Consider the following 13165-nt stretch of genomic DNA (forward strand, 5'->3'; position numbering starts at 1 on the left):
GGCAGGGACAAAAGGTGCACAGAACACATTTCTCAGCTGTAGAAAGGCCCATTTCTAGTATGGTGAGGTATGTAGAGCTTTGTAATATTAACAGATAAAACTTTCCTCCAGGAGACTGGATCTTTCCTAGTTCTTCTTCATATGGAAATGATGAGACAGATTAGCTACTGTGGTCAAAATTTACGTGCAGCAAGAGAAGAAGGAGGTTCTCTGCCAGCTCCTGGGTAGATCAGACCAAAGCGAGGATGTACTGGGGACAGGCAGAGGAAAGCGTGAGCATCTGCACACAGTCACAGCCCTTGCTCAGTCTGGAAAACAGAGATACTGAGATGTCCAAGGAGGAAAGAAGGTATCCACAGAGGTCTTTCTGGCATAATTTTTTGGCTTATACTTGCTTATGGCACTTGCTGCAGCGCTTAGCTGGCAGCTGCAGCCCCAGCAGCAGAGCAGCACTGACATCACAGGCTAAATCCTCCTGTCCTTCTCCAAGGACTCATTGGGTATGGAAGCTTGGGGGATGGAGAAACATCTGCCTGCCTTGCAGAAAGTTTAAGGTCTGGAATCTCAAGAGATAAATACTTTCCATTTTAAAATCTGGTTAATACTGTTAAGAGGAACCTATGCCTCCTTAGGATAGCACCTGCACTTTGCAAGATGAATATTTGCATTTCCTCTGTGGCAGTGACCAAACCATAGGACATTTAGAAATATGTTGTGGAGTGTAATTACGTGGTGATTGTGCTGCACCGCAGACAGTACAGCGTATGCTGGTCTCCCAGTCGAGCCTAGGAGAAGTGTGGGTCTGAGCCTCAGTGCTTACCTTCCTGTGCCAGATCACGTTCTCTCTTTTGCTGTTGCTATTTTCCAAGCTGCTGCTTACTTTCGAGTGCATGTGCTTGGTGCTATTTCCTCTCTGACATCCCTCCAGCACCTTCCCCAGGCAGTGACCACAGCACAGTTCAGCACGAAGCGGTTTGCGTGGCTGTTCACCCTGCTCCAGGAGGGCGGGATGCAGACTCCCAGCCTTAGACCAGCAGAGGAACACATGTGTGATGGGGTCTGGAAAGGAACTTTGCCCATAGACTTTGCTTTCCTGAATGAGTGAGGGGTGGAAAAATCTCTTTTGGAGATGACTGGCTGTCAGGAATCTTCCTTTGAAACATTTTATCTGTGCCAGGATTTTATAATGATGGCAAATACGTGGTAAGATGTCCTAGGCATGATATAAGTGTCTTCTGCCCCTATGCCCCTTTAGAATACGTTCAGCTTCAAAAAGTATTACTGAGTTAATTGTACTTGGCCAGACCCAGTGCATTCAAGGCAGCCACGTGTTCTGCCAGCTTTGCACAGAAGCAGGTGCTTGCCACGTCTCAAGAGTTAAATCTTTTGTCAGCTAAACTCCATTGTGCAAATTACTTTCAGAGATGAAAACAAACATTTTGTAGTAACTTAGTGAGAACAGTAAATATTGACATAGGCTATCTCCCTGTCTCTGCAGAGAAGTCTTAAAACATATATTTAATTTTCCCCATTCTTTGCAAGGACTCTGTACCTTTATACAGCAAGATTGCCTTTAACAAGATGATCAGTGCATTTAGTTTTAATCATCAAGTTACATGATGCAGTTGAAAATTTGTTATAATTGTGGAAGTAGATTAAATATCTGACAAAGTATTATTTCGTTCGCTTTTGTTGAAAAGCTTTCCCTCTCATCTAAAATTTCTGTAAATTGTGAAGTATGTGTTGTTAATGTAGATGTCCAATTGCTTAGGATTAGCTGACATTTCTTATTTTGTAAGTGAAAACTTGCCATAAATGTGAAATACACACTTCTCCCTTAATTTGGAAGTTCTCTTTGGAATCTCTTTTCTAGGAAACATCAACTGCAGGTAGCAGTTATGGTTATGAACCAGCCCATAAATCCTTGACTTAAATGGTCATAGGTTTTCTCCTCCAAAATTAACATATAGATATTTTATACAATTTTTCCAGTTGATTTAACACTTGGATCATGTCAGCTGTTGGGTGTATCCAAGCAGTCATTGTGTATGCTCCATGCTAAAAATTATAAAACATCACATTTTTACAGATGGTGCCTTGATTTATCTCAGGAAAACACAAGCCTTCAGTTAGTTTTTGAAGTCCTGCAACACAACTTTGTTTTCATTATAAGCCTGGTTCCCCCTGTGACGATGCCATGCAGAGGCACTCAGTTGTTTATTTGTGTGGCAGCTCTTCCCCAGCAGTTCCCATACACAGGGACAGTAACCTCACCCATGGTAATTCAACTGTTTATGCTAAATCTGGAGACCACTTTGTGTATTTTTCGTGATTGTGCCCTGGTAGGAAAGTCAGAAAATAAGAACTTCGTATGTAATTGCATAATCTTCCAGCTTCCTCTTCCATCGTCTTCTCATTGTGCTCTTCTTGCCGTTGCCTTTATCTAAAGCAGGAGTGGATTTGGTTTTTGAAAGAGCCACACACTCTATGCATTATGTAAATAACATATGAAGACTTCTTTTCATATTAACTACCAAATTCTATTTTTCTGACAGAGAATGGGTTTCAGTTTTTAACAGCTGCAATAGAAAAAAAGATACCCAGATGGGCCTTTTCATCTTCTGCTTCCCTTGCCACATTCTGTACTTTCCATACTTTATTTGGAAGCAAAGAAGAGCGGTTGGCTATGTTCTGTAAACTTGCTAAATTAAAGATGATAAATCCTCATATACAAACTGAAAAGACTGCTGAAATGTCTGTGATTCAACACTGGCTTTTCATGTTAGAGTAAGTCACGTGTATTTGAAAATAGACTGCAAATAGATGGCAAACCTACTGGAAAGACAAAATGTATATAGAAACACTTATCTGCATACCTATTTTAAGGCAACTGAAATAAAATGTCAATGCACTGAGCAGAACGTATCACTTTAATAAGAGCAGGATACTCTGCATTTCAGTTCCCAAGGAACTTTTGACAGTTGTCTATTGTAATCCTGATGCTTTAAGTGCAACATAAAAGTTGTATTTTTTTTGGTCTACCTGAATATACCAGAGTTCATTGAAACAGCTCAGAAGACATGGTTCTCTGGTTATATCATGGCTTTTTTTCTGGACCTACTTACTTCTGCACAGGCTTATTGGCTTCACCCTTAGTTAGGATGAGCTGGAACAGCTCTCTGGATTTTGAATTTCAGGGCCAGGACCTGCCTTGCACTTTTATACAAGAGGGTTGGTGGACACCAGAGCAGTTCAAGTTTAGATCCATGGTCCATTCAAAGCAAATTCCTTGTAATCCGAATGAGAAAAAAAAAATGCTATTTAGTACAGCTGCATTGCCAAGAGTTTAGCATGTCGGTTGAGTACATTTGCAGATGGGCTTGTCCACAGCCTGCATAGCATATGTGCATTCATAAAAGGTGGAAATGCAAGTGTTGTGTTTATATGGTGCAGGGAATCCAAGAGCCAAGGCCCTGTACTCGCTGAACATCTGCAGTCTCTCTTCCTTGATTTGAGGGAGCTCCAAGCAGGTGGAATTCATCAATGTGTAAAAGGAAACTAATGTGAATAGGTGCCATTATTAAAATGCATTTGCAGGTGCCAGATTAGCTTCAGAAAAACAGGAAAGCTTTGAGAGGAGTGGGAAAAGCATTGTACAATGCAGAATAAAGTGTCGGTTATTCTCCTCCAGCCTCATGTGTGTTGGTGTAAGGCAGGAGTGGAAGAGGGACGGGGCAGGAGTGGTGGGGTCGTGCAGCAGAGATGGGCAGTGTGGACCTGGGGTGAGGACCAGCTGAAAGCCCAGCCAGCCACACTATGTGGGTCTCAGCAGCTGGTCAGTGTTTTCCAGGCTTGCGGGCTCACCCTTGCTCTGCAAAAGCCAAAGTGGACACACAGACTTCCACTGCTTCTCTGGCAGGGGACTGAAACTGAGCTGGCAAAAGGCCTGAGGCAGAGAGGAGACAGGCTCAGCAAGCTGTGGCCTATCCACGGAGAGAGGCATTTGTTTAAGGAACCATTATTTTACAGTGTTGATTTGTTTCCTTCCCTTTTAAACACTGGTTCTGCATAGGAGAGGGGAGTGAGGGAGCAAAAGGACATGGGGCTGGAGCCAGACCCTTCCCCAGGCATGCTTTGGGAGCTGGCTGGAGCAGCTCAGGCTGTGCCCTCCTTCAGATGAAACAGCAGCCCCAGTCACTCCCTGCAGCTGGACATCGTGTGTCTCATCATCCTGCTTTTGTTTTCTGTACGTTGTCAACTCTTTCGGGGCAATGTCCTGCCACTTCAGACATCAAAACTGGTATGGTCATCTGTGACTTGCTATATGAAGGCACAGACTATTGCAGCCAGTAATACTGAAGGTCCAGAATGATCTCCTGCAGCTTCACATTAATTTTACTATAATTTTAATAGAGGAAACTACCTCAGTAAAAGATAAAGTATACTTGCAAATAGACAGGGGCCGCTGCCTCGTGCAGCAAAAGGCTTGGAAATTTATTGTGCACCACTGGAAAGAGTTCAGTGCTGCTTTTGTCTTTAAGTGAGGAAAGACATGACATACCAGCGCTGACAACTCCATATACTCTGCTAATGCTTTTATAACCTCTTCCTCTTAACCCCAGTGCAAGCACACGCTCACACAAACAAACAAGCGCACACTTCAACGTGTCCTCTGCTCTCTTGAGAAAAGCTGCTCATCCGGCTCCTTGGAGAACTTTGATCTCTTTCCCACCGCTCCCTCCACGTGGAGCAGCCGTTCCCCAGCTCCAGCCGCAGAGTCGCTTGGTGACAGCGTTGTGTTTCTGGGGACGTGCAGAGCAGCTGGAGTGCATTGCTGGATGTGGCCTATGGGGAACTGCAGCTTTCGGCTGGTAGAAAGCATTAATCACTGCAGTGGAGATGTACACAGTTTATCAGCGCTAAAAATCACGGAGAATTGAAGTGGTGGGAGGGATCTGGGGGGAAAGACAGTTATGAAAATGGCCTAATTTTTAAGGCATGAGTCACACCATTTATTAAAATAGGTTTTTGTACTTTCTAAAGCCTCCTCATCAGTTCTATTAAATAAATGTAAAGCTAATATTTCTATCTCTGCTGTGCATCAGCCTCCTTGCAAAAGAAGAAAAGGCTGTTTGAGCCCTTTGCAGATCCCATGATTTTATGTCAGGATCAGAAGCATAAAGATTTTCATGGATGTTGCAATTTATATTTTATGTATGTGGACAGAAAGTGTGAAGCAGCCAGGCACAAGAAGCACCAGAGCTGCAACATGAGGTGCTCCAGATCAGGGGAATGCCAAAATAAATATTTTGATTTTTCTCTTCTAAACAGTAATGTAAATGGGGAATGACCAGCTAAAATCCTTATCAATGAAGTTTTCAATCTCTAAGGATAAATGAGACAGTAAACAAATAATTGAACTCTATTAATTAAGTGATCATTGCCCCCAAAGAGGCACATTTTTGTATACGCAATGGTATAACTAGAAAGCAGTACATCTAGGAAATGAGAAAACAGGCTCCGTTCGTTGATGTGAAGCAATGCTGTGCAGGGAAAGGAGGATGTACAGGGCACAGATTGTTCCCATCTTATGCTTTTTGTGCAGTACAGTTGTAGTAACTGTTACTATGAGCCTGAGATGTACAAAAAAGACAACAGCAAGGAAGAAAAGGAGAAGGAGAGTGAGGTTGTAACTGTGAGCATGCAGTTCTGATAGCTGGATTTTAGGAAGGATAAAGAAATTCTGAAGCAGACTTGAGGAGGGCTAAAAAAAAAGTCAGAATTTAAGGGTGTTATTTATTCAGCTGATCAAAGATGTGTTTGAGAGTTGGCTTCATCTTAGACCATCAATCTGGTCTAAGATTTCTGACCAGATCTTATGTAACTTTCTGATGAAGGTGTGACAAAGTCCAGGGATTAGCAGCTAAAGTTAAACAAATTCAGCCTTGAGTTAAATTTTTATTGCCTGGCAGGGAAAGTAACTGAAGGCTTGAACAGCTCGTAAGGGGAAGAGTAAAGTGGTCATTACAGGCTGCTTTAAAGTATGAGTAAACTATATTTTTATAAGATTAAAAAGTAGTTTTAAAATTTTGTTTCTAGGAGAAATTTTGCAGCCAGTGTATGTGGGAGATTAGATTGGTGGTTTTGACTATATGTCCAAAGTTTGACATCAATGACTGTGAGTTAATGTTGGTGCCTTTCGCTCCAGGACCATAAATGCTCTTGCGCACTTTTGTGATTTTGGAGGTTGCCAGTCACCATATGTTTACTTTTCCCTCTTTGGTACATTTCTTTCTGTTTCATAAGGTGCACATCGTAACGTGAACGTGTTGCCACATGAGCCCTGGTGAATTAAATTGGAGCGAGAAACCCATGAAATCACTCCACCTTGCTCTTTACATCACCCTCAATATGTACAAATACAGGTCCTGTTACTCGTCAGCCATGGCCTGACTTTTTAAGACAAACTGAAATGAGTGCCAGTTTGCTTTTCTATGCTCCGTTATGAAGGGCAGTGAACTAATTCAGGAGTAGTTAAGTCAATCCCTATCTGGAGGCAGCAACTTCCATGAGAGGGGCAGATACCTGGAGCAAGAGCCTTGTCAGCTGCCACAAGTTTATCTGCTGCTGCCTCTGAGTCAACACTCTGCATTAGGTCAAGGTAACAACCTCTAAATTACCTTTAAAGAAATCCCTCCTGCATCCTCTCAGCATTCTGCAATCATCAGCTTGGAAAAGCTTTTCAATCCCACTTTTCTCTGCTAATTGCAGCAAAACACAGACGTTTAAAGCCGTTGAGCTGAGCACCTATGCCTGCGCCAGTACCTCGCACTCAGCATGTACTAAACATAACAAACCCAACCTTCTGTGCATGCTCTGTGTCCGACATTCACATAGTTGTCATTTATCAAGGATGAGAGCATGCATAGCTCCTCCTGGTTGACGCTGAAAGTCAACCACTGCACCTGAGGAGTGCTTCAGAGGCAGCCTGCACTGGTGTCTGCCTCCCCCTCCTCAACCTCTCCCTTCTGATCCATGGTCTGCAAATCCCTTTTTCCACACCATTCCAGATACACTCATCCTTAGGCAAAGTCACTGCATGGACATTTCATCTCAAATCATGAATATGTCAGATGATTAAAAAAAAAAAAAGCCCCATGGAGCACACAGGTAATTTTGTTAAGGTATTTTATTTGATGATGCATGTACAAGGAGGCAGTCTGAGCTAACTACTCCTGGTTTAGGTTGGGTTTTTTTAGCTTCTTCTTAAATATGCAAAAAGTAACATGATGCTCAAACTCAGCATGCATGCTGTTAGTCCAACACTCTCACATGGGATGTGAGCTATCACTAGAAATATGATATTAAACCATGAAAGTCAATAAGCACTCCAGATACTGTACTAATGCTACATAAGCACTCTGGCTACAAACCCTTTGTAGTGTAAATCGCATACAAATACTCTACAACATACAGTCATTGCTCTTACCTTTTCCACCTGTATTCATTTATCGTATAAAAATTCACCCTTCCGTGGACTAAAATAGTTACATCGGGGCTGAATTACTTCAATGTAAGACCTAAGCTTTGCTATTGTAAGTATGTAAATATGACAGTATTTTGGTCAAAACAAGTATTATTATTCTAAAATCTGTTCAGTATCTTGGGATAAAAAAGTTTACATTATCTAGTTTCATAGTCAGCAATTATTCTAGAATTTCAGAGTGCTTTGCGATGTCTGCAACATGTTGATCTCTGATTATCATAATTTCTGAAGTCTGTCAGAGTGCTTCAGTTAATGACATGAACAGAACAGAATAGTTTTAATTAAAAACTGTAGTGTCATAATATTTAACTTGAATCAGAAAACATACCAGTATGTCTTATATTGCAAATATTTGGCAACATTGATTCTACTTCGAAGGGAGTATTTGTGGGTCCCTCTTTCATTTAAGATTATGGACTTGTTGGAGTGAGTCCAGAGGAGGGCCATGAAGATGATCAGGGGGCTGGAGCATCTCCCTTCTGAGGACAGGCTGAGAGTTGGGGTTGTTCAGCCTGGAAAAGAGAAGGCTCCGGGGAAGACCTTATAGTGGCCTTCCAGTACTTAAAGGGGGCCTACAGGAAAGATGGGGAGGGACTCTTGATCAGGAGCTGTGTAGTGATAGGACGAGGGGTAATGGCTTTAAACTGAAAGAGGGAAGATTTAGATTAGATATTAGGAAGAAATTCAGTCCTGTAAGGGTGGTGAAACACTGGGCCAGGTTGCTCGGAGAAGCTGTGGCTGCTCCCTCCCTGGCAGTGTTCAAGGCCAGGTTGGATGGGGCTTGGAGCAACCTGGTCTAGTGGAAGGTGTCCCTGCCCATGGCAGGAGGTTGGAACTAGATGATCTTTGGGGTCCTTTGGGACACAAACCATCCTGTGATTGTATGCTTGCCAATGTGACACCCATCTACAACAAGGGCTGGAAGGAGGATCTGGGGAACTACAGGCCTGTTAGCCTGACCTTGGTGCCAGGGAAGGTTATGGACTAGTTCATCTCAGGTGCACTCACACGGCAAGTGCAGGACATCCAGGGAATCAGGCCCCGTCAGCATGGGTTCATGAAAGGCAGGTCCTGTTTGACCAACCTGATCTTCTATGGTCAGGTGGCCCACCTAGTCGATGAGGGAAAAGCTGTGGACATTGCCCACCTGGACTTCAGTAAGGCATTTGACACAGTCTTCCACAGCATCTTATTGGAAAGCTGGTGGCTCATGTCTTAGACAGGTGTACTCTTCACTGGGTTAGAAACTGTCTAGATGGCTGAGCCCAGAGAGTCATGGTAAATGGAGTTAAATCCAATTGGTGACTAGTCACAAGGGTGTTCCCCTGGGCCCAGTATTGGGGCCGGTCTTGTTTAATATCTTTATTAACAACCTGGATGAAGGGATCGAGTGCACCCTCAGCAAGTTTGCAGATGACACGAAATTAAGCAGCAGTGTCGATCTGCTTGAGGGTGGAGGGGCTCTGCAGAGGGATCTGGACAGGCTGGATCAATGGGCTGAGGCCAGTGCTATGAGGTTCAACAAGGCCAAGTGCCGGGTCCTGCACTTGGGTCACAACAACCCCATGCAGCGCTACAGGCTTGGGGGTGAGTGGCTGGAAAGGTGCCCGGCAGAAAAGGACCTGGGGGTGCTGGTTGACAGCTGGGTTAACATGAGCCAGCAGTGTGCCCAGGTGGCCAAGAAGGCCAACAGCATCCTGGCCTGTATCAGAAACAGTGTGGCCAGCAGCAGCAGGGGGGTGATCGTGCCCCTGTACTCGGCACTGGTGAGGCTGCACCTCGAATCCTGTGTACAGTGTTGGGCCCCTCACTGGAAGAAGGACATTGAGGTGCTGGAGCATGTCCAGAGAAGGGCAACGAAGCTGGTGAGGGGTCTGGAGAACAGGTCTGATGAGGAGCGGCTGAGGGACCTGGGGTTGTTTAGCCTGGAGAAAAGAAAGCTGAGGGGAGACCTTATCGCTCTCTACAACTACCTGAAAGGAGGTTGTAGTGAGGTGGGGGTTGGTCTCTTCTCCCAGGTAACTAATGACAAGACGAGAAGAAATGGCCTCAAGTTGCGTCAGGGGAGATTTAAATTGGATATTAGGAAAAACTTCTTTACTGAAAGAGTGGTTAGGCATTGGAACAGGCTGCCCAGGGAAGTGGTGGAGTCACCATCCCTGGAGGTGTACAAAAGATGTATAGATGTGGTGCATAGGGACATGGTTTAGCGGTGGGCTTGGTAGTTTGGTTGGACTTGATGATCTTAGAGGTCTTTTCCAACCAAAATGATTCTATGATTCTATGAATCCCAGTAGCTTGCTGAATAAGTAGAGCTTGTCTTTTTAAGTTTCAGGGAACAATTTAAGATGTCATTAATTAAAAAAAAAGGAAAAAAGGAAGGTTTTTTTATATTTACATCGGGTTATTCTAATAATGTGGTAGGATATTGCTAGGTATTGCTACTTATTGTGTTAGTGATCTGAAAATGAGACTGATAGCTGTGAACACCTGCATAGTCACTCTGCCCCTGATAGCAAATCCTTTTGTGGATGTAGGCAAGTCTCCACATCTCTCCTCCTCTATTTCCTTTCTTCACAAATAGTGTTTATTAGTAAGTGGTATTTAATAGTATTGCAAACTATGTGTCCAAAATGAGGAGCACAGCAGCGTTGTGTGCCTGCAATAATTAATGTGTCAGACCACAGTAACAAATTGCTTGCAATGCTAAATTTGACTTAGCAAAGCTGTTTTTCTCATGGAGGATGCATATGGGTGATTAGAGGAAACAGGTTAAGCACCAAAATGAGGCGGAGAAAAGCCAGGTGGCACTGGCTGTTCTGAAGCTCTTCAACAGAACCAGGCAATCTCGGTTAACAAGGGTATTTTGTGTAGATGGTACTTGAAATATTGCAGTTCGGCTGACTGACATGACCTTTCTGCTTGGTTCATGAAAAAAGGTAGTTTCAAAACTCTACCTTTTTTCAAAACTCTAAGAAATGCCTTACAGCCGGTGCCACGCAGCAGGAGTCTAGGGCAGACAGTCTGCATGGCAGCTCAGGCACAAGCATGTGCAGTTCAGAAAGCTCCTCTGTCCTGATTATTCCTTGTGTCCCAAAGGCAAAGTCCATTTGTACAGTGCTCCCTCTCTGACAGTGGCCCAGACAAGCAAGAGACATGCTTCTTCACAACACGGACATATGGTCTGACCCCGTATGGCAGTTTCTGTATCTGGAGGGCTGTGCCCTGAGGAACACATCTAGGACTGGCGTCTTCTTTATAATCTGGATGATTTGACATCCTTGGCATGAATATACTGGAGAAGGTGACTGGGCTTTTTCCTTTTGAGGCTATTCCTGCATCTCACAAGCATCAAATGACATACCGGCAGTTTATGTCTAAATACAGCCTTTTTTGCAAGGCTATCATGTATGTCATGTGCTTCTGTGGGGCTCATGGAGAGCAACTGAGAGACACAGAGGTGTTAAGAAGGGGTTGAGAGGAGGAAAGAGTGTGTTGGGGATGAGAATGAAGGGATAGCAGGCCAGCAGGGCTCCAGGCTCTGGATCTGGTGTAGCACCTTGGGCTCTGCTGCAGCACCTTGGGCTCTGCTGCTTTTGGACCCCATGTGTTGGGCAGAGCAAGGAGCAAGGCAAAAGTTCAATGTCTGCAGTAGGAGGCTGGGGCCAAATGACTGAGTCAAAGACTTGACTGACCTCTGAGCGCATATCTATGTTGTTGTTTGCACTTTACATACAAATATGTATAACCCACCAGTTCTTATGATGCAATATTGGAAGAAATGCAATTTATAAACTAGGCAAATCCAGAATCTAGATCCTCCATGGAAAAGGTCAACTGTGGGACATCATTTCTGTGGAACGTGATCACAGGAGCTAGGTGAAGATGAAGAAAATGCAGCCAAAGCATCTACTGCAGCTATTTAAGACACTGCAGTACTAATGCAGGGAGTACTACAGAGAGGTTTCCTGTGATCAAGCCCTGAAGGAGTCAGAGCACTTTCAGGACCTGGCACAGAGTTCCTTCCAATGCTGCATTTTTCATCACTATTAAGATGCAGCATCAGTGGCAGTGAACACGCAGACGTTATGGCGATGCTGCAGTCTGCGGGTAGGGTCGGTGCTCTTGCTCCGACACCAGCAACCTGGGATTTGCTCTCTGTGTCAAAACAGGTTGTAATTAAGACTTCTGTTCATTATGTAAGAAATGATTTTTGGCTGGATGCCTGTTCCCAAACCTTGTGTATCCGTGCGAAATTGGGGGAAATGGCCTGCAGGAAGTGTCTGGGACACGGTGTCTGTGGTGAGCCAAGACAGAGGAAATACACAGGTCTTGATTCTTTGCTACCCTGTAGCTCTGAACAAGGTAGTCAGTCAGAGCTCCCAGGGGCTGCCCTGGACTGATTAATTTACAAAAAACTTGATGCAAGGAGCTTAGTCTGTAGGGACCACCAGCAGCAAACAGCATACAGAGGAAGCATGCGTGGAGATGGGCCATTATGCAGCCTGTCACGGAAAGATAAAATACTTCCTTTTCCACTTGACAATACAAAGTGCTCGTCATTAATCAAGGTAGTGTAAAAGATGCCTCTCAGCAGTTGCCACTAAACTTCCTACTCTGTTATTGACGCTATAAAAGCGTGTATATTGAAGCTACCCGCCTGAAGCTGACCACTTTCCTCCTTTTTCTGAGTCTGCAGAGGGAAAAGGAGAGCTCCAGGTGTTGCTTCCTTACACCAAGGTGTGCAGTGCAGATAAGTGTGTCTGATTTCAGTCCTACCAGGCATAGACTTTCTATCCATTTCTTTTCCTAGTGTCCAACAAGCACCATTTTATGGACAGCAACTTGCTCTATCAGTGCAGAATGAATTTCCGCCGGCGGCGGCGATTAATGGAACTCCTCACTGAAAAATCTCGCTTGATGCCAGAAAGCCATGACAGCCCGTTTTGCCTGCGCAAGCAGAACCACGACAACAGAAAACACACCAGTTTTCTCTCAGGTGACACATCAACTATACTGCTGTCTGTAGGGCAACTCCGTGGGATGTTAAAGAGTCCTTTTTGGATGAGGGGTTTCAGTGTTTGTCTGAAAAAAACCCAGGGGGGTATCATGTGTCCCTGTTTGTAGGGATTGTCCATTCTCTCAATTTACCAAATCTTTAGCTCCCTGGGGTGGTTTTGATCTGTATCAATAGCATTTCAGATGCTGGTCAAAATTTGGTGTCCATGAACAAACAGAACTGTTTAAAATCCCCTAAGCCCAAAGTAATCTGTCATACATTCTATGTGGAGTTTTCAAGAAGACTAAAAGTGAGGGGAAGGGGTCCTGCAGCATTGCTGTACAGCGATATCTAGTAAGAGCTGAAAGAATAAATGTGAAGTAAAAGGAAAACTGGAAAAACTTACTTTCCTATGTTGAAACACCTCCTAGAAGACACTGCAATGGGAGCAGTTTAGCTATCGTGTTAGCTACAACATTATACTCATGCAGTGACTCTTCTAACTGCGTAGAACACACTAACCCCTTCCCAGTGTTGTCAGCGAAGACATGGCTTTTTGATATTGTTTTAAAGAAACCAGGGAAATGGGTTTGATAATTTATACTGGTTCCCTTTCTCTG

General features: G+C 44.0%; 1 protein-coding gene across 1 annotated transcript in view; it reads left to right on the forward strand.

Annotated features, from left to right (window-relative positions):
* DEPTOR (DEP domain containing MTOR interacting protein) overlaps positions 1-13165 on the forward strand; it is a 75439-nt gene that overhangs the window by 38817 nt on the left and 23457 nt on the right. The window contains exon 5 of the mRNA XM_086465515.1: positions 12360-12545. Within this exon, the coding sequence (XP_086321641.1) occupies positions 12360-12545 (186 nt within the window). The remainder of the gene's footprint in view (positions 1-12359; positions 12546-13165) is intronic.

Source organism: Leptosomus discolor, chromosome 5, assembly GCF_034619465.1.
Source record: "Leptosomus discolor isolate bLepDis1 chromosome 5, bLepDis1.hap2, whole genome shotgun sequence".
NCBI lineage: Eukaryota > Metazoa > Chordata > Aves > Leptosomiformes > Leptosomidae > Leptosomus > Leptosomus discolor.